Raw genomic sequence first — 18,854 nt, 5'->3', positions numbered from 1 at the left:
AAGCAGTGGTATCAACGCAGAGTACTTCTCACTCTCTCCCTCTCTCTCTCCCTCTCTTTCTCTTTAAAATTTTACTTATCAATTTCGATATCGATTAAAGCAGTGGTATCAACGCAGAGTACTAGGATGAGAGAGCGCAATGGAAGAATGGAATGGAATTTCTAATGTCCTGTGTGGCGTTCTCTGTCGGTCTTGGGAATGTCTGGCGATTTCCTTATACAGCTTATGAAAACGGCGGCGGTGCTTTTCTCATTCCTTATATAGTGGTACTCTTCGTCATCGGCAAACCCTTTTATTACATGGAGATGATCCTCGGACAATTTACCAGCAGCTCCTGCGTCCAAATCTGGTCCGTGTCGCCTTTATTCCAAGGTATTTTTTCACCTAAAAGAAGAAAACCCTTACAATCTAATTAATGCTGGAAAAAAGGTGTCGAAATGAAATTAAAAATACGAATATATATCTAGATATTATAGTTATATGTCTCAATCAAATACATAAAATTGGAATATTTAGATAACTTCATACACATATATATTCGACAAAAAAAAAACGGTACACTTGAAAAGTAGTAAAAAATTGTGAAAGTTCAAGAATTTATAATTCAGCTAATAATTATGATATCAAGGTATTTAAAAAACGAAAATAAAGCTTAGAGTCTATAGTTTGAGAAAATTTCAGTGTCGATCACGTGCAATGATCAGTTTTGGAATGACAAATGACAGAGTGAGAACCGGGGAAATTCTCATGGATACCCTTCGATCTTCGAGGAAGTAGTACCGTACTCGTACCGGCGAAAACCTCGCAAATATGTTATTCGGACTTTGTTTGCGCAAGATGCCCGGCACGATTTGCATCGCTTTGAAACATCCCGCATTCAATACAATATTCTTGAATAGAATTGCAACGGTTCGAATTGATAAAGATAGCAGATACACATTTTAAATCATAATTTGTCTTTAAAAAACTGCCTTTTTTCAAATTGAGATAACTCAGCAAAAAATTATCGTATTAAGTTCCGCCAAAGCGCATTTTAAAGAGAAAAGTTTGAATTTTCACGTGCTTTTTATCCCATTGAGCTACGTCAACTGATCTACGCCGTGCAATTCAGAAATTTTTGCATTTCATTGCAAAATTGATCATTGCACGTAATCGGCACTAAAATTTTCTCAAACTACAGACTCCAAGCTTCATTTTCGTTTTTTAAACACCTCAATATCAAAATTATGAGCTGAGTTATAAATTCTTGAACTTTTAATTTTTAACTACTTTTTAAGTGTACCGTTTTTTTTTTGGCCGAATGTGGATATAAATACATAGATCGAATATAGAACGTACATTTTAGTGTTTTTTTTAAAAATACTTAGATCTATATGAGAATAGATTTTAATATTTATTACCAGGTATTGGCTATGGCGTAATAATATCGGTATTCTCCGTGATTACTTATTATTGTGGCCTTATGGCTTTGACACTCTACTACATGGTGGCTAGTTGCCAGTCCGAACTTCCGTGGGCCTATTGTTGGGAAGAATGGGATGACGCGTGCTTCAATAGCTCATCGACTGTCATCGGACATGCGAAAAACGGAAGTAGAAGTTCCGCTGATTTATATTTTAGGTACATTAATCTTCGTACAATGCGAGATTACAGTAGTTTTTATTCTTTACGTCTTATTTATTATCTGACGCTATTATTACACTTGTTTGTATATGCGCACCCCGCGTATCATGTACGTCACATAAATTATCAGGACCCATTCGTATTCGAGTTATTCTGGGGAACTTATTGCTTAATGAGATTCAGAATCAGAATTCCCTCATATCTCTTACAATTGTAAAGCGACGTGATAATGACATACATATGTATATAATGTATAATGCATCATTAAATTGCATCGTCGATATATTATCTCTCTACCATATTGTATATCATTTTCTTCATCTCTGTCATTACCGTTATCTTTATTTTTGAATTTTTATTTTAGATTATTTTAAAATTTTCTTTTACTTTTAGTCTTACTTATTTTGTTATTCTTGAGGGATTTTTATTATTCTTCAGGAGAAATTAAAAAAATGAAATAAACATTTCCAGCCATCTATGCTACACATGTATGTTTAGAAAAGTCGTCCTTAATGAAACGGGACTCGAGAACGGGCTCGGGTCACCTTCGTGGAAGCTGGTCCTGGCGTTGCTGATCAGTTGGATATTCGTCTACGTCGTGATCTGCAAGGGTGTAAAGAGTACCGGTAAAGCGGCTTACTTTCTGGCCCTTTTCCCGTACGTCATCATGATTAGTCTTTTGGTTAGAGCGGTGACACTGGACGGAGCGGTGGACGGCATCATCTTCCTCTTCAATCCCGTGTGGCACAAGATTCTGGAACCAGCGGTTTGGTATGCCGCTGTCACCCAATCATTTTTTTCCCTTGGCGTGTGCTTTGGCGCAGTGACCATGTACTCCTCCTACAACAGTTTCGAACACAATACGTCCAGGTACATGTTACTTTCGTTATCAAACACATTTTCATAGAGTCCCATTTTCTTTTTAATACACTAGTCACTATAGTTAAGCTAAGAATTTTTAAACAAAATCTAAAAAATAGTTTAATAATCTCCAACAGTCTACAGTTTAATATGCATAACAAGTTTATCAGAGAATTAGTGGAGGATCTCTTGCAGAGATTGTACGATTGTGACGACTCTGGATCTTTGTACCAGCTTGATGGCAGCCACGACTATCTTTGGAATTCTGGGTAATCTCGCTCATGAAATGGGTACCGATGACATTGGCAGCGTCGTTCGCGCCGGAACAGGTCTAGCTTTCATATCCTACCCGGAAGCTTTGGCAAAGTTCACGGTGGTGCCGCAGCTTTTCGCCGTACTCTTCTTTCTGATGCTCTTTGTTTTGGGTATAGGCACCATCGTTGCCTTCTGTAATGTTGTCGTCAGTGTTATTAAAGATCAATTCCCGCAGCTTAATCAATGGAAGATTGCCGCTGGTGTTGCGATCTCTGGTTTCTCAATCGGCATTGTCTATTGCACGCCCGTAAGTGTTTCAGAAAAAGAAAATTTTTCCTTCTTTAAAAATAAAAGAAAATCTATAAAAATCAATTCATCTAAAAAAATTCATAAAAAAATTAACAAAATTAAAATTACACTAGTTTACAGTCAGATTTAAAAATTATTTTAAACCAGATAAAGTGTTTCTTATAGATTTTTGGGTACTGAAAACGATGCCGCGAATTAAATTTCACTAGTACATCAGATATCCAAAATAATTGAGGTTTAATGTGTATAAAATGGCTCTTTTGCGATATTTAAGATTTTTTTGTAAAAATGGTTAATGTTATCTGGAAAGTCTGATCAAATATGAATGTAATGTTCATCCCATAAAAAATGAATTTTTAAAAAATTTCAATATTTTACTTTTTAGCCATGTTATGTGAAAGATTAAAGCTGGGAACTACTTCTCATATGGAGATGTTCCTGAGGAAATAAGGTTTTTGAAAAAAAATATTTTTTCCAAAATTGATTTTATTGTCCCTATTATTTGTCCCCCTTTAAATCATACAACTTTAGTCTGGAACAATTTTTCAAAAATGCATTTGTTTCGAAAAATTTAAGGTGGACAATTAAAATAAAACACCTTATATGTATATAAATATACATTTAGTGGAATCTCTATCACGGATAAGTTACACTATGTATGTGTATCGATAGCCCTAAATGATAAATTATGAGTATAATTATATAACTTCATCATCATAGACGGAATATTTGCTATCTCAGCAAAAAAATGCATTTTATAGAAGAGATGAACAATACATTCATGACTTCTGATCAGAATTTCCAGATAACTTTAACTTTTTTCACAAAAAAGTCTCAAATATCGCAAAGAAACAATTTTTTTGCATATTAAACCTCAATTATTTCGAAAATCTGATGTGCTGGTAAAAATTGGCTTGCGGTATTGTTTTCAGTATCCAAAAATTTATAAGAAGCACCTTGTCTGGTTTAAAATAATGAAAAAAAAAATTTTTTTGTAAATTATATTATCAAAGTAAGAGAGGGTTTATATAAGCAAGCAATATTGAATAATGATTTATCTTGTGTGTTTCTTCAAACGTTTTCGAGACGAGCCTTCCATTATTAGAACAAATAATAATTATTTATGATAATGTTATTTAATAATAATAATGTTTTATATTTTATCAAACTGTGAACTTTTATCGAAATTATTTCAGGGTGGTCAATACATTCTTAATCTGGTAGATTACTTTGGCGGCACTTTCATTATCGTATTTTTAGCTTCCTTCGAAGTGATTGCTATTTCCTGGGTATACGGTAATCTATAATACATTTTATTCTTTTATGAAGCTGCTTTATGAAATTATTGAACAAATAATTCGATTCGTCAGGCGTCGATAATTTTTTGGACGACATCGAATTTATGGTGGGACGACGGCCATTCTTTTATTGGAAATTCTGTTGGTGTTACTTGACTCCTCTATTTCTATTTATCATTTTGATTTATTTCCTGATTAATTTAACACCGATCATGTACAACGATGAATATTATCCAACATCCGCATACGGTATACATCTAATACCTACGTTATTTATAAATTATGTATACATTTTTAATATTATAATTAAATTGAAGAATTAATTATTATATATTTATATAATAATAATTATTATAATAATTATTATTATATAATTAATATTATTATACATAATTATAGAATGAACTTATAGAAAATTAAGAGATGATTTCTCTTTAAAATAAATTATATTAATATCAATATCAAATACATAATTATAAATATAAATTAAATATATAATAATATTAAATATCTCAATTAATATTAAAATATTTATTCAATTTTTACAGCTGCGGGTTGGACGCTTTTGGCTTTAGGGATTCTCCCGTTGCCTTTACGAATGATTTTTGTCGGAATTCGAAATAAAAATAAGACATGGCTAAATGTAATTAGCACTTATATATATATATGCATTTTATTTAAATATTGTTTTAACATAAATGTTTGTAAATGTTTCGTAAATCTAAAATAATTATTCTTCAATTTCAGATAGTTAAACCGAACGCCAATTGGGGCCCGAAAGATCCAAAGAAATACGATAAATGGAAAGACTTCAAACAATCAAAAGAGATATCGCGAATGTGCGCGAAAAAATCAAAAGTTATAGCAACACTGTTTGGCAATAATTGACAATTAAAATTATAAAACAGTATTAAACAGTTAATCACACAAATAGTATTATGTTATACTACACACAAATCACAATAACTATATATAGTGATCGAATAAAATGATTTCAAAATAATATCGCAGCTCTTTATCGCGAATTGCGTTGTACATAGTGTAACATTACAAGCATTATTAGGTATAATAATTAAATATAATTAAATATGCATTAAATAAATTTATACAAAAAGGCTTAATGAAATCAACTACATATTAATTCTCTACTACTGGCGAATCCCAAGGGTTGGAGAGGAAAGGTTTGGAGTTAAAAATTCTTCCTACTAAATTAAAAAAAAGTTAATGGTTTGCTGATTTCATGATTCTATTAAAGATGTTTTAAATGAAATGGTTAAAAAGAACTCGAAGACAATTATTTAAATAATAAAGAAAAAAAATTTCAGCGTGATACAAACCAAAAATTTGTCAAACTTTTTCCGTCTCCCATTATCGACATCAGAATTCGCTAATTAATTGCACTATTACTGAACGCAATTGTAATTATCTAAAATACATATTGTATTATACATATATATTGTATAGAGTAATATTTCTTTTAATTTAAATACTATAAAATTTAAATGTAAAATTATATATTAACGATAATTATACATCTATTAACGTACATCATATTAAAATGTTTCCACCTATACACGCAATTAAAAAATTTAGCAATTTCGTGGTCGAATTTTTTTAGATACATTCGTCAATTTTTCTCTGCCATGGATCCTGGTGCGGCAAAAAATTGCTGAAAATTCAAACAATTCTAAAGTGTATAGCATAAAAAAATTGTGCGTTCTCTACTTTGGTTCCATGTTTAAGAGAACGCAAAGTGTTTGTTTCCAGATTGGCTGAATTCGCTTCTCCCGAGCTTTCGTTCTCTCCTCCTTAAAGATCTTCCAATCTTTGCGCTGTTGCACTTCCCGTGGACCCCATTTGTTCGCAGGTGCAAAAGCTCTCTTCAACATCTTAAACAAAGTGTAACAAAGTGAATTTAATTGTTTTTAACAATTTTTAATCTCTTGTAATGTAGCGATTTTTTTCGAAAATCCTTCAAGCATAATTCTTCAAGCATTTGGAACAATAAATTACTATTATTGATAAAAATTATCTTTTATTTTTACACTTTTTTATATAAAAGTTTTTTAATCTTTGTAAAGAGTTTTCCTAAAAAAATATTCTCTACAAATAATCAAAATTGTCCGTATAATGTATTAATTAAGTTATTTAAAATAAAATAAATTTTTTAATGCGCTTATCTATTAAAATGTAGACAATATCTTGAATTATACAAATATCTAAATTGCAAACTTTCTGCTAACTTTCGAATAAATCGACTTACTTGCGAGAGTGGCAATTTTCGATTCTTCAGCACCGCGATCAGCATCCACAGCGGTATCTGGAGAACACCTATACAAAGTATCGTCCATCCGGCGGCGTGCGCGGATCCCGGAAATGATCTTCCACTATAGGTTAGAGGCGACAACGTGACTACCGTGTAAATAAAAATCGTCATTAATATCAATGGTGTAATTATAAGCCAACATATCCTCCAGTAGACGCTCAGGTGTCGGTCCAACATAAATTCCACATCCTCCAGAAAGTTTTCAAATCCTACCAAAAAATAATACCATATAACTTTGTCATTCCGTAAATATTTAAATAATTAATAAGTATCTTAAAATCTAAATAAAAATTAATTAATTAATTTTTTTATTTTTACCATATATCCATACCACTCCGGTCATCTCGAACGACGCCAAGATGAAAACGACGAATGAAGTACCGTAATAATCAACTAAAGTTAAGATAAACTGACCGCCCTGAAAAATTTAGATATTAATTAATTAATTAATCAATTTTTATACAAGAATTTTTTTAACTAATTCCCTTTTGATCAGTAATTTTATACTCACTGGTGTTACGTAAACTATGCCAATTAAAAATCCTAAGGTACAGGTCGGAACGACAATTTGCCAAGTCTTCAGTTTCGGAAACTGTTCGTTTATTACTGTGATGATTCCCGTAATCATGCCCACAGCACTACCGACACCAAGGACAAACATCATTATGAAAAACAGTACGGCGAATAGCTGCAACAAAATTCATTATTTTATTTTTCAGAAAAAAATATTTGTTTAGGGATTACTCTTATATTATATATAATCAGTATAATAATATAAATAATGAAATATAACATGAGAGAGAAAGGGAGAGAGAGATAAAAAATAATTCCGCGATATTTTTGAATTTTAGAAGAAACACTTATGTGCATGTATGTAGCACTTTAATATTATAATAACAAACATTATATTATATATATATAATATACAAAGAAAAATCCTCTATCGTGTTGCGATCTTTAATTTAGATTTTTTTAACTAAATTCTTATTAATTATTGCGAAAACTGCAAAATGATAAAGGATTTTGTTCGGTTTGTGCTCTACCTGCTCACGAGCGTTATTGGTACAATCTTTATCATACATCTTGTATACATATATGATAAAATAAATAACATACCTGCGGCAGAAAGCTAAATTTTGCAATTGCGTCCGGATAAGATATAAATGCTAGGCCAGCTCCACCTCTGACCACTTTGGATATATCATCCACCCCTAACTCGTACGCCAGATTGCCGAGAATCCCGAATATTGTACAGCCAGCCAACAAACTCGTAATCGTATCCAGCGAAGTAATTATTATCACATCTCTAAATTTGTACATAATTAGTAAACCAATGAAAGGAGAAGGAGAAATTATATACTGGATATTACTGGAGCAAAATAAAAAGAAAACAGGCATAATGAATCACGAAATTGTGGTCAAGTGTTCGTGAAACATTCTTATTATTAGATTGGTGCAAAAATTATGTCGGTTTTTGTAATTTTTAATCTTAGCGCTTTATTTTATCATAAAGTTTTATTCAACTATGTTCATATTATATACACCATGTTAAAGCACAAACTTCGCTCTATTTATTTATAACAATTATTGATGTTAATTTGTGGCCAGTTTAAACTACTGAAACAGAAATGGAAAAACAGGCAAATTCAAGTAACTTTTTGTATGATTTTAGACTAAGCTGCAAAGCAGTGGATTCGCAATATCAATGACGTATTTGACGAAGGAACCGTTAATGAACGTACAGTGCAACGTTGGTTTAAAAAATTTCGAAAAAAATTTCAAATTATTAAATCGATTCAAATTATTAGGTCCAATATTGCTCCACAAGTAACACTCAACCACATACCTCACAAATGTCGCTAAAAAAAATTAAATGAAGCTACGAAATCCTATCTCATCTAGCATATTCATCGAATCTTTCGCCAACTGACTAACACTTATCTTGACAGCTTCTTGTAGAAAAAAATCTTTAACAATCAAACAGTAGCTGAAAACGCCTTCAAAGAATTTATTAATTCTAGAACTCTAAAATTTTTTATTATTGGACTAAACAAATATATATTTCTCGTTTGCAAAGGTGTAAAGATTATAACAGTTCTTATTTCGATTAAAAAAGTTTATTCTGAATTGAGATATATGCATTTGAAATTAAAGGTTAAAAACCGACATTATTTTTACACCTAATATAACAAGTTATTTAAAAATGTATCTCATTTAAAAAAAGTATATTATATATATATATGGATTCTGTCTACAAATGGCGCTAATTTTGACATTTTATTGACAGCCATTTTGAAATTTGGTTATATTATAAACGATAAATTTTCTCATTTAATCCAAAAATATTTTTAATAAAGATAGTTTAGCAGAGTTTGTGGAAATGGTGCAAAAATGCATATATTTTGGAAAACAATGTGAAAAAGCAATAAATAAAGAATGAACATTTCATAGGTAAGTCTATACAGTTAAATCTATATAAATTAATATTTAATAAATATATTATTATTTAATTAATATTTTTTTTATTTAAATTAAAATGTTTCATATTTTTACAAGATTTTTTTTTATTTAACATATATATTTTTTAAATATTAAATTTCTTAATTTAAAACTATTAGGTACCCAATTTTATGTAGGTTTCTTTTCATTTGCGAATTTTAATGTGTAATACAGTTTATTGAAATATTTAAATAAATATTTTAACAAATTTAAAAAATTTTATAAACAATAAATATTAGAATAATTGATTTCATTTTTTAACACATTAATTTTTTTCTTAATTCATTGTACGTTAAATTAAAATAACTGTTAATCTCTTTTATTGCTATACATTTTTTACTATTTTATACCCAGTAATTCAAATTTTCATCCCAAAAATGTAGACACAGCCCACAACTTTAATGGCTTTCCATTGTTCTATTGGTCACACTTTTTATAGCTAGGCTTATTGGAGTATGCCACATCCAGTTATATGTAGAAATCAGTGGTACTCAATATACATATTAAATATATGTGTGAATGTGTGTAATTATCCCAGACAGCACAGAATGTCCTAATGAACATCCAGTTTTGGTTTTTATTTACAATTAGTCCAAACGATCATGGATATAATATGAACGTTTTAAGAATATCCATTATTAGACGTTCAAAGTATATTATTTTGTTTTAAAAACGTTCATTTTACGTACCCATACAGCACAGACCATTTCATTTATATTGCAGCAATATTATAATCTTACAAGTTGCAATATTGGAGAGACATTAGACATTATAAGAACATGTAACTGTAATATTTTATTATGAGAAATATTACTGCAACATTCTAAAACTATTATAAAAACAGTATTCATTAATCATTAGTTCTTTTATTTATCGCTATGCGACGCGCGATGCGCTCGTACTTAAGATTTTTTATGAGAATTATATATAAAGGTTGCAAAAATCGACTATTAAGATTATTATAATAGTAGCCGAATATTCGAGTATTACGGATAAACAAAATGAACTTTTTATTGTCTCTTTTGGATGTCTGCAATATTTCTGCAATCTTTTGGTGCTGCATGAGATACTAAAATAGGTATATTCAGTACTCTATATACATATAAAAAAACCTATATATAAACCTACATATATAAAACCTATTTAAAAAATACGTTCAATGTTCGAAACAGGTCCAATTTTAGTCCGTTTAGTCCTTAAAATGGACATTTTTCGATTGTCCAGAAAAGTAACATTGGACATCTTTAAAATGTCCTAAAGATGTCTAAGGCTCTAGTATAGAGATGTTAAATACGTACAAAACGTCCAATATGTATATTTTTAATACGTTTTTAAAACGTCATTGTGCTGTTTTTGAAATTCACACTCAATACATATGTATTCAAATTGTGTAAGAGAATGTGTGTTTACATGCTAGCATCTTCCTCTTCTATCTTTATATGTCGAGAACAGTTTATGCATATTTTAAAACTCTTTATCATTTAAATTTGTTAACAATTGTTTTTTTCTTCTCACCTATAGATGTTATGCTTGAATCCATTGTGCGAGGAATACGTAATGATGCTGCCAAAGCACACGGAAAGCGAGAAGAAACATTGCGTCACCGCGGCGTACCAAACAGTCGGCTCCAAGAGTTTCGACCATTTTGGGGTGATGAAGTAGAGGATCCCTATCATAGCGCCATCCAGAGTGACCGCGCGAATCAGCAGTGAGATCAGTACGATGTACGGAAAAATGGCGAGGAAGTAGGAAAATTTCCCGGAGCTTTGTACACCTTTGAAGATCACCATGCAAATCGCCGCCCAGCTGATAAGAAGGCAGAGCGTCAATTTCCAATCCGGCCATCCAATCCCGTCGTCGATGTTCTCTTTCTCATGTAAAACCACTCGTCTGTAAATCGTTTCATCTTGATTTAATATCGAGAATTAGGGTTTTTTCTATTGTTATGCTTATCAACAATATGCACACAAATTAGGTTTCACTATGGGGGGGCTTTCCAACAAGGACACAGTGTTACACAGTGTATCTATCTTGTGTATTCTATCTTCCTTCAATATCAGTGAACAACAAAGATAGAATGATATTCTGTGTCATACTGTGTCATACTTGTTGGAAAGCTTCCAATATTAATTTATCAAATATTTTTGTTTTAAGAGCCATATATGGCTCTTCGTTAGCTTATAGATAAAATTAAAAGATTGCGATAAGTGGGACATCTGCAGGTATCCCGTTTTTTATTTGGTTCGAATTAAAAAAACACTTACGTAAAGTATAATTCGGCTGAGCTTTGAAATTTGTTGCTGCCATTTAAGAGATTATCAAGAATATTGACATTTCCTTCCGCACTGTGATTTCTCTTTGTACTTGAATCGACACACGTGTCGCCCCATTCCTTTAGACAAGTGGCCCAAGGTAACTCGGCGGAAAAAGAAGCAATCAGATAATAAAATGTCAACGCCATCAGTGAACTGTAGTAGGTCGCTAAAGCGATTGTCGAGAAGAACTGCGCCCATCCGACTCCTGTTGATTGTAAGAAACTTCTATTTTTTTAAATGAAAATACAGTACGCGTGTTAAGGTCGCCATCGACTTTATGCAGTCGCCAAAACGTAAATCGTTCGATTGAAAGAAAAATTGTGCAAATTGGAAACTTTGTTTCCTCACCATTTCTATTTCACTCATTAAGCTTCCTCTATGAGCAAGCTGGTTTTTCAATTTTGGCTTCCTCAAAGACTGTCTTTGATGAAGTTTCATATCGACACCACACTATCTAATGATGCAATTCGAACAATTTTTATCAAATTTATACTTGAAAAGGACCACAAACATATGGTCGAAACGTCGTATTAACATCTAATAAATAAATAAAATTTGGCTAGTTTGGTCGATTATTTTTAAAACAGATCCTTTAATTTTTTTTATATATATTGATACTGAGAACCTTAAAAATTCTTAATGTAATTCAAACAGTTCTTGAGACATTTAAATTTTCAGAAAAGTGGGTGAACACATACATACACACACACACATATACAGACATTTAAAAAAAGATGTAATTTTTCGATGTTTTGGAACATTCTGAACACAGGCATAGAAATCTGAAAAAAAATTTTTTCACGAAAACAAAGCTTCCTCTAAAACAAAATTTGCATAAGCTTATGACGATTGTATCTTCACAACAAAGGAATTGTTGTAGAGAGAATTATAATGTGTAATTTGTAGAAAATGACTTCGTGCAATGAATTATAGAAAATATGTAGGCAATCAGAAAAAATTATAAAATAAAAAAATATGTAGGGTGAAAAATATAAAATATGTAATATAAAATATTAAATAAATTCTGAGTAATTGTTATTCGCCAGTGAGAATTTAAGAAAATAACAGGTAGACAATTATTTCGACCAAAAACTGGCATCAATATCTTTATTAATTAAATTAAAACACTACGTTTCGACTATAATTTTTAGTCCTTTTCAAGTGCTATAAATAATACAAACATCATTGATTAACATCGCAATAATGACATCACAAGAATAAAAATGTAAGATACATACTTGTTAATATAAATCGAATAGAAATCAAGAGAACGAGTACAATACATGTCGTTATGACATTCTGTCAATTACTGTTGAGAGGATGACGACAACCAGATATTTTTAAACGATATTAATAACATTATCATAAATAGGGCTAAGGTTATCTGTGTCTATTTGTAGATTAATCTTATTTTTATGTTTTTTTGTTTTTTTATGAAAAACATTTCGGCGATTTCTCTTTTTCTTTTATTTTTCTCACCATGCAGAATACATGGATCCGACCACCGGAAGTCGTGGTTGCATTCAGTTCTATGTTTGCTGACCACCGAATGGGATGACTCATGTTTTTTTACATTATTCCGATGTTCATTTATCCTAGTGCTAAGATGTCTTTTTGTTTGGCCTATATAAGAAGCATTGCAATCTTTGCAGTCTAATTTATAAACTATATTTGTTTTGTTCATAATTGGTAGTACATCTTTACCACGTTTAATGAGCGTGTTTAATTTTTTAGGAATTTTATATATTACTTTTAATCCTTTTTTATTAAGTGTTCTAGATATGTTATCTGTTAGATTCTTAACATAAGGTAAAATTATATGTGAAAACATGTCAAATCTTTTTCCCTTATCACCATTGTTTTTCGAATCAGAACTATTAATTGCATCATTTTTTTCCTTATTCTTTAGAATCCGTAGTCTTTTTTTAATATACTTATTGATAACAAATGATGGAAAACAATTGTTGGATAAAATGTCTTTGATAATTTTAATGTTATCATTATGAAATCTATTATCTGACAATAAAATGGCTCTGTCAACTAAGTTATTAATGCAATTAATTTTGTATTTATGTGGATGTGGTTTTCATAAAAAAACATAAAAATAAGATTAACCTACAAATAGACACAGATAACCTTAGCCCTATTTATGATAATGTTATTAATATCGTTTAAAAATATCTGGTTGTCGTCATCCTCTCAACAGTAATTGACAGAATGTCATAACGACATGTATTGTACTCGTTCTCTTGATTTCTATTCGATTTATATTAACAAGTATGTATCTTACATTTTTATTCTTGTGATGTCATTATTGCGATGTTAATCAATGATGTTTGTATTATTTATAGCACTTGAAAAGGACTAAAAATTATAGTCGAAACGTAGTGTTTTAATTTAATTAATAAAGATATTGATGCCAGTTTTTGGTCGAAATAATTGTCTACCTGTTATTTTCATAAAATATTAAAATATTAAAATATTAAAAATATTTTATTAATATTAAAATATTTTTATATAAAATATGTAGGGTGATGAGTGATTAAGAGACTCACAAGAGAACCTCGCAAATCCGAAAATTCTGATTTTGATGAAACTTTACACACGTGTAGGAAGGATAATTAAATGAATTTAGAAATTTTTAGTTGCGGTCCAAAAACGATTCTAAGGGATGAAAGATGAAACCTTCTTATATGTAGAGTGGCTTTTTGCTTTTTCTCAATGTATCTCAAAAAACATTTAAAATATAAAAAAAATGTTTTATGCAAAAATTTTATGATAAAAGTATCTTTATTTGACCACATTTAAAAATATTTTTAAAAAATAATTTCTGAAAAAAAAAATTTTTTTTTAATCTTAGAAAAAATTATTTTAAAAAAATTTTATTAATATGGTTAAATAGAGATTCTTATCATAATACTTTCGTATAAAACATTTTTGATATTCAAATGCTTTTCGAGATATATCGAGAAAAGCAAAAAACCGCTGTACGAGGGATGATTTCATCTCTTAGAATCATTTTTGGGCAGCAAATAGAAATTTCTATATTTGTCTATTCATCCCCCTTACGTATGTATGTATATACATAAGGTTTAAAAATTAGAATTTTTGGGTTCATGAGATTCCCTTGTCAGTGAGAGAAATGTTTGATGCCTACTGACAATGAGAGATGAGAGGGAGATAGTTCTAAGATCGAATCCCCTCCCGTAAAGCCCGAGATATTTTTTTTGCTCGAAAGAGTTTACATAATTCTCATTGATATTTTTTATCTTTTGCATATATTTTGTCCAGGGAATAGAGAATAAATCAGATAGAGAAATTACCAATAAAACCCGGCGACATGCTCCAGACCTTGACGGATGAATTGCCGGAAAACTGTCCGATGATCATCTCCAGAAAGTAGAATGGCTTTCCCACCAGAAAAAGTAAAATCACGTACGGTATGAGAAAGGCGCCGCCGCCATTCTCGTAAGCCGTGAACGGGAATCGCCAGATATTACCGAAACCGACCGACATAGCGATACACGACATAAGAAATTCCACGCTGTTGTTCCATGTCGCCCGGTCCTTTTTCGACTCGACGATCTGCACATCCAGGACGCTCGTCGAATCCCCGCCGGAATAATACGTTCTCCTGCCATTTTTCCCGATATGAGGCTCATCTATTTGGAAAGCGACATTATCGATGCCCTGTTGCTTTTCGTCGTTCTACAATTTTATATGCAAACAATTTTGTATTTGGAACACATGCAAATCTATGCATTATTTTATTTATTTTTAATGCTAATTATTTTATTTTTTTTATTTATTTTAATTTATATAAATGCACACGGAAGGTGGAGACGTTTCAGTGTGAGATAAGAATAATAACACTAGTTTACACTACCGTCAGAAAGTTTAAGACCAAAGTAATAAATAAAGATCCTCGAAAGAATAATTTATTTTTACACGTTCAAATATGACATTCCGCTGATTGTTTCTTTTTTGATCATGTTATAACAGATCATGTTATAACACCATAAAAGTAAAAATAGCTTGCATTATTTTTTGGAAAGAAATAATAAATTAAATTACAAATTTTTTTGATCTTAAATTTTCTGACGGTAGTAAAATATTTTTTTCATTATTTTAAACCAGACAAGTTGTTTCTTATAGATTTTTGGATGTTGAAAACGACGCTGCAAATCAATTTTCACCAGCACGTCAGGTTTCTGAAATAATTGAGGTTTAATATGCAAAAAAGGCTTCTTTTGCGATATTTAAGATTTTTTTGTGAAAAAAGTTAATGTTATCTAAAAATTCTGATCAGATGTTATGAATGTATCATAAATTATATAAATTCATTCTATATAAATTATGATTTTTTTTATTTCGATATCTTACTTTTTAGTCATATTAGAAAGGATTTAAATAGAATTTTGCTGAGATAACAAATATTCCGCCTATGATGATGAAGTTATATAATCATACTCATAATTTGTAATTAGGGCTATCGATACATATACATATAGTGATATAGTGTAACTTAGTGATAGAACTAAATGTATATTTAAAATGTATATCCACTAAATGTATATTTATGTAAAGGAGGACAAATAAAATCAATTTTGGAAAAATTTTTTTCCAAAAACCTTATTTCCTCAGGAACATCTCCATATGAAAAGTAATTTCCAGCTTTAATCTTTTATATGGCTAAGAAGTAATATTGAAATTTTTAAAAATGCATTTTATAAGAGATGAACAATACATTCATGATATTTGATCAAACTTTTCAGATAACGTTAACCTTTTTTACAAAAAAATCTCAAATATTGCAAAAAAGCCATTTTTTACACATTAAACCTCAATTATTTTGGAAATCTGCGACGTGCTAATGAAATTTGGTTTGCGGCATCGTTTTTTCGAACATTTAAAGATCTATAAGAAACACGTTGTCTGGTTTAAAATAATTTTTGGCTGTAAACTAGTGTAATACTTTTTAACAATTATAATAAAAAATATCGATCAGTACAAATGAGTATGATATTTTTAAAAAATGTCAAAAATTTTTCTTTCTTTGAAATCGCTAGAGGGATAATTGTAATCATTGAACAAATATTTGAAGCATATGTTTATATAGCTATTAGATTAGTCGTAATTAATTAAGGTCAACGAGAAAGATCGGTTTTTCAAATATCTATACGCGATAATGATGCAATTAGCAGGATATTTCTATACATAATAAATAATGCAATTATAGCAAGCAATTAAAAGAAAAAAAAGAAAACAAACAAAGAGGATAACGAAGATATCGAACGACAATTTTATCGCTTTATATTTGAGTGAAAATTCTTCGTGGATTACTCGGCAAATATACAAGTTGTTATGTCTTGAAATTATATATCGTTACATTTGTTGTATGTGTGATAGCAATATAAAACGATTATTTTATCTCGTTTTGAGGTCGCTGTTAAATTACACAGGTGTATATATCACGTTCTTTTTCAGCTCGATTGCCTACGAGACGCTGTAATACGTATATTTGTTTAGGATAACTTTCACTTACCGAGCTTCACTTCGCGAGCCGCGAGATGACGATCAAAAGAAAAAAAAAGAATAAGAAATACACTCGATGCAGTAAAGAGCGATAGTAGATAAAACGTTGTCAGTGCTCTCACATTTATCCCCAGACAGCACAGTGACGTTTTAAAAACGTATTAAAAATGTACATATTGGACGTTTTGTAACATCCATATTAGAGCCTTCGACATCTTTAGGACATTTTAGAAATGTCCAGTGTTACTTTTCTGGACAACCGAAACATGTCCATTTTAAGGATTAAACGAACTAAAATTGGACCTGCTTCGAACATTGAACGTATATTTTATAGTAGATAGGTGTAGGTATATATGTAAATTTATATGTTTAGAGTTTAGAGTACTGAATATACCTATTTTAGTACACATACAGCATCAAAAAATTGCAGAAATCTTGTAAACATCCAAAAGAAACAAGAAAAAAAATTGTTGAAACTGTGCAAGTTCATTTTGTTTATCCGTAATACTTAGATATTCGCGTATTATATAATCTTAATATTCAATATTTGCAAGCTTTATATATAATTCTCATAACAAATCTTAAATACGGGAAAGATAGCGCCTCGTGCGTCACATAGCGGTAAATAAAAGAACTAATGATTAATGAATACTGTTTTTATAATATTTTTGGAATGTTACAGTAATATTTCGTTTAAAATATTACAGTTACATGTTCTTATAATGTCTCTCCAATATTACGTTGCAACTTGTAAGATTATAATATTGCTGCAATGTAAATGAAATGTTCTGTGCTGTACGTAAAATGAATGTTTTTAAAACGTCTAAATATAATATACTTTGAACGTCTAATAATGGATATTCTTAAAACATTCATATTATATCCATGGACATTTGGACTAAATAAAAACCAAAACTGGACGTCCATTGGATATTCTGTGCTGTCTGGGTCGCAACGACTATTATTATCTAAATATTGCGAATAATTATATCATCATCATTAAATACCGGCCTGTATTTCTCATACTTTTTGCTTCAATACTTAACGGCTGTATTTGATTGATCGTTCACTTACTGTTTCGTACATAACGGTCACGTTGAAGAGAAACGGTTGAGAGAGAATTGGAAACAGCTAGCCTTTACGCTGCAACAAGACTCAACAAGAAACTGGGACGCGAGATCAACACTAAAATTCCGAAAGGCTATCTTGATGAAGTCAATGTTGATGATGAACTGCCTAACGAGGACTGTCAGGATACTACTACTTCATCGAACCTGGCGTCGAAATGATGAGTTCTCTCCCACGCGAATTTCCCCGAAAAAATCCCCGTGATAAAATAATGATCATCGTTGCCGCATATACTATATTCACTAATATATGTCACTCGCCGCGACGGTAGATGACAGAATGCTGGCGAGTCGCGCGGCAGAATGCGACGAGCTGGTCGCGTCTAGCTTCGGATAGGATTGCCAAGGTAGAAAAGACAAGTGAATCATTACACCGCGGCCACGTGAGGAGATAATTGTGTGAGGTAGTAGTAGATAAAGTGTACAAAGTGTAGAATGGAGATGGAACAAGTTCTTCTACTTTCGGGGAAAAACAAGCGAAGAAAGTCTGCAAAAGAAAGAGCGACACGGAAAATTTCCTCTAGAATATAAATATCGTATAAATAATCATATAAATATTATATATGTGGGATAAGCGTCACTATTAGGCAGAAATACATTTATGAAAGAGGCAAAAATGAAAATTTTGTTCTCTTGTTACTCCTTTCCGGTTTTTCCATAAATAGAAATTATTTAGAAATGTAAAAGGGTTTGCGAAAGAAAAGAT

The 18,854-nt window shown here is 30.7% G+C and overlaps 2 protein-coding genes across 5 annotated transcripts; one reads left to right on the top strand and one right to left on the bottom strand.

Moving 5' to 3' along the window:
- Window positions 1-129: 129 nt before the first annotated feature.
- On the top strand, window positions 130-5,234 carry LOC145934640 (sodium-dependent nutrient amino acid transporter 1). Of its 2 annotated transcripts, none has more exons than XM_083035236.1 (8): window positions 130-372; window positions 1,404-1,620; window positions 2,122-2,493; window positions 2,680-3,046; window positions 4,245-4,344; window positions 4,419-4,595; window positions 4,895-4,989; window positions 5,094-5,234. In XM_083035236.1, the coding sequence occupies exons 1-8, from the start codon at window positions 153-155 to the stop codon at window positions 5,232-5,234; spliced, it is 1,689 nt and encodes a 562-aa protein (XP_082891362.1). In that variant the 5' UTR covers window positions 130-152. The 2 variants fall into 2 exon arrangements, with proteins under 2 accessions (XP_082891362.1, XP_082891361.1); XM_083035235.1 differs by having other exon boundaries at window positions 2,095-2,493.
- On the bottom strand, window positions 4,985-18,485 carry LOC145934639 (sodium-dependent nutrient amino acid transporter 1). 3 transcript variants are annotated; one of them, XR_014425082.1, is made up of 10 exons: window positions 18,096-18,485; window positions 14,810-15,194; window positions 11,436-11,691; window positions 10,687-11,061; window positions 7,789-7,978; window positions 7,184-7,360; window positions 6,991-7,090; window positions 6,610-6,881; window positions 5,894-6,235; window positions 4,985-5,772 (listed from the first exon to the last, which is right to left on the bottom strand). XR_014425082.1 is itself a non-coding variant. In XM_083035232.1 (9 exons), exons 1-9 carry the CDS (start codon window positions 18,105-18,107, stop codon window positions 6,068-6,070), a joined length of 1,935 nt encoding a protein of 644 aa, XP_082891358.1. In that variant the 5' UTR covers window positions 18,108-18,485; the 3' UTR covers window positions 4,985-6,067. The 3 variants fall into 3 exon arrangements, 2 of the variants coding, with proteins under 2 accessions (XP_082891358.1, XP_082891359.1); XM_083035232.1 differs by having other exon boundaries at window positions 4,985-6,235; XM_083035233.1 differs by lacking the exon at window positions 18,096-18,485 and adding an exon at window positions 17,032-17,487 and having other exon boundaries at window positions 4,985-6,235.
- Window positions 18,486-18,854: the final 369 nt, after the last annotated feature.

The sequence above is a fragment of the Prenolepis imparis genome, unplaced genomic scaffold, assembly GCF_030444845.1.
Source record: "Prenolepis imparis isolate NDT839.2.m4 unplaced genomic scaffold, iyPreImpa1.0 SCAF_4, whole genome shotgun sequence".
Classification (NCBI taxonomy): domain Eukaryota; kingdom Metazoa; phylum Arthropoda; class Insecta; order Hymenoptera; family Formicidae; genus Prenolepis; species Prenolepis imparis.
The sequence above is the reverse complement of the archived record's forward strand: the minus strand, read 5'-3'. Positions and strand labels throughout refer to the sequence as shown.

Coding starts and splice junctions, on each gene's coding strand:
- LOC145934640 (XM_083035235.1), top strand. CDS start 153: ATGGAATTTCTAATGTCCTGTGTGGCGTTCTCTGTCGGTCTTGGGAAT. Junction 1,621..2,094: donor TCCGCTGATTTATATTTTAG/GTACATTAATCT, acceptor AAACATTTCCAG/CCATCTATGCTACACATGTA. Junction 2,494..2,679: donor TTCGAACACAATACGTCCAG/GTACATGTTACT, acceptor GATCTCTTGCAG/AGATTGTACGATTGTGACGA.
- LOC145934639 (XM_083035232.1), bottom strand. Junction 11,692..14,809: donor CATGTCGCCGGGTTTTATTG/GTAATTTCTCTA, acceptor TACAATCAACAG/GAGTCGGATGGGCGCAGTTC. Junction 7,091..7,183: donor GCATAGTTTACGTAACACCA/GTGAGTATAAAA, acceptor TAAATTTTTCAG/GGCGGTCAGTTTATCTTAAC.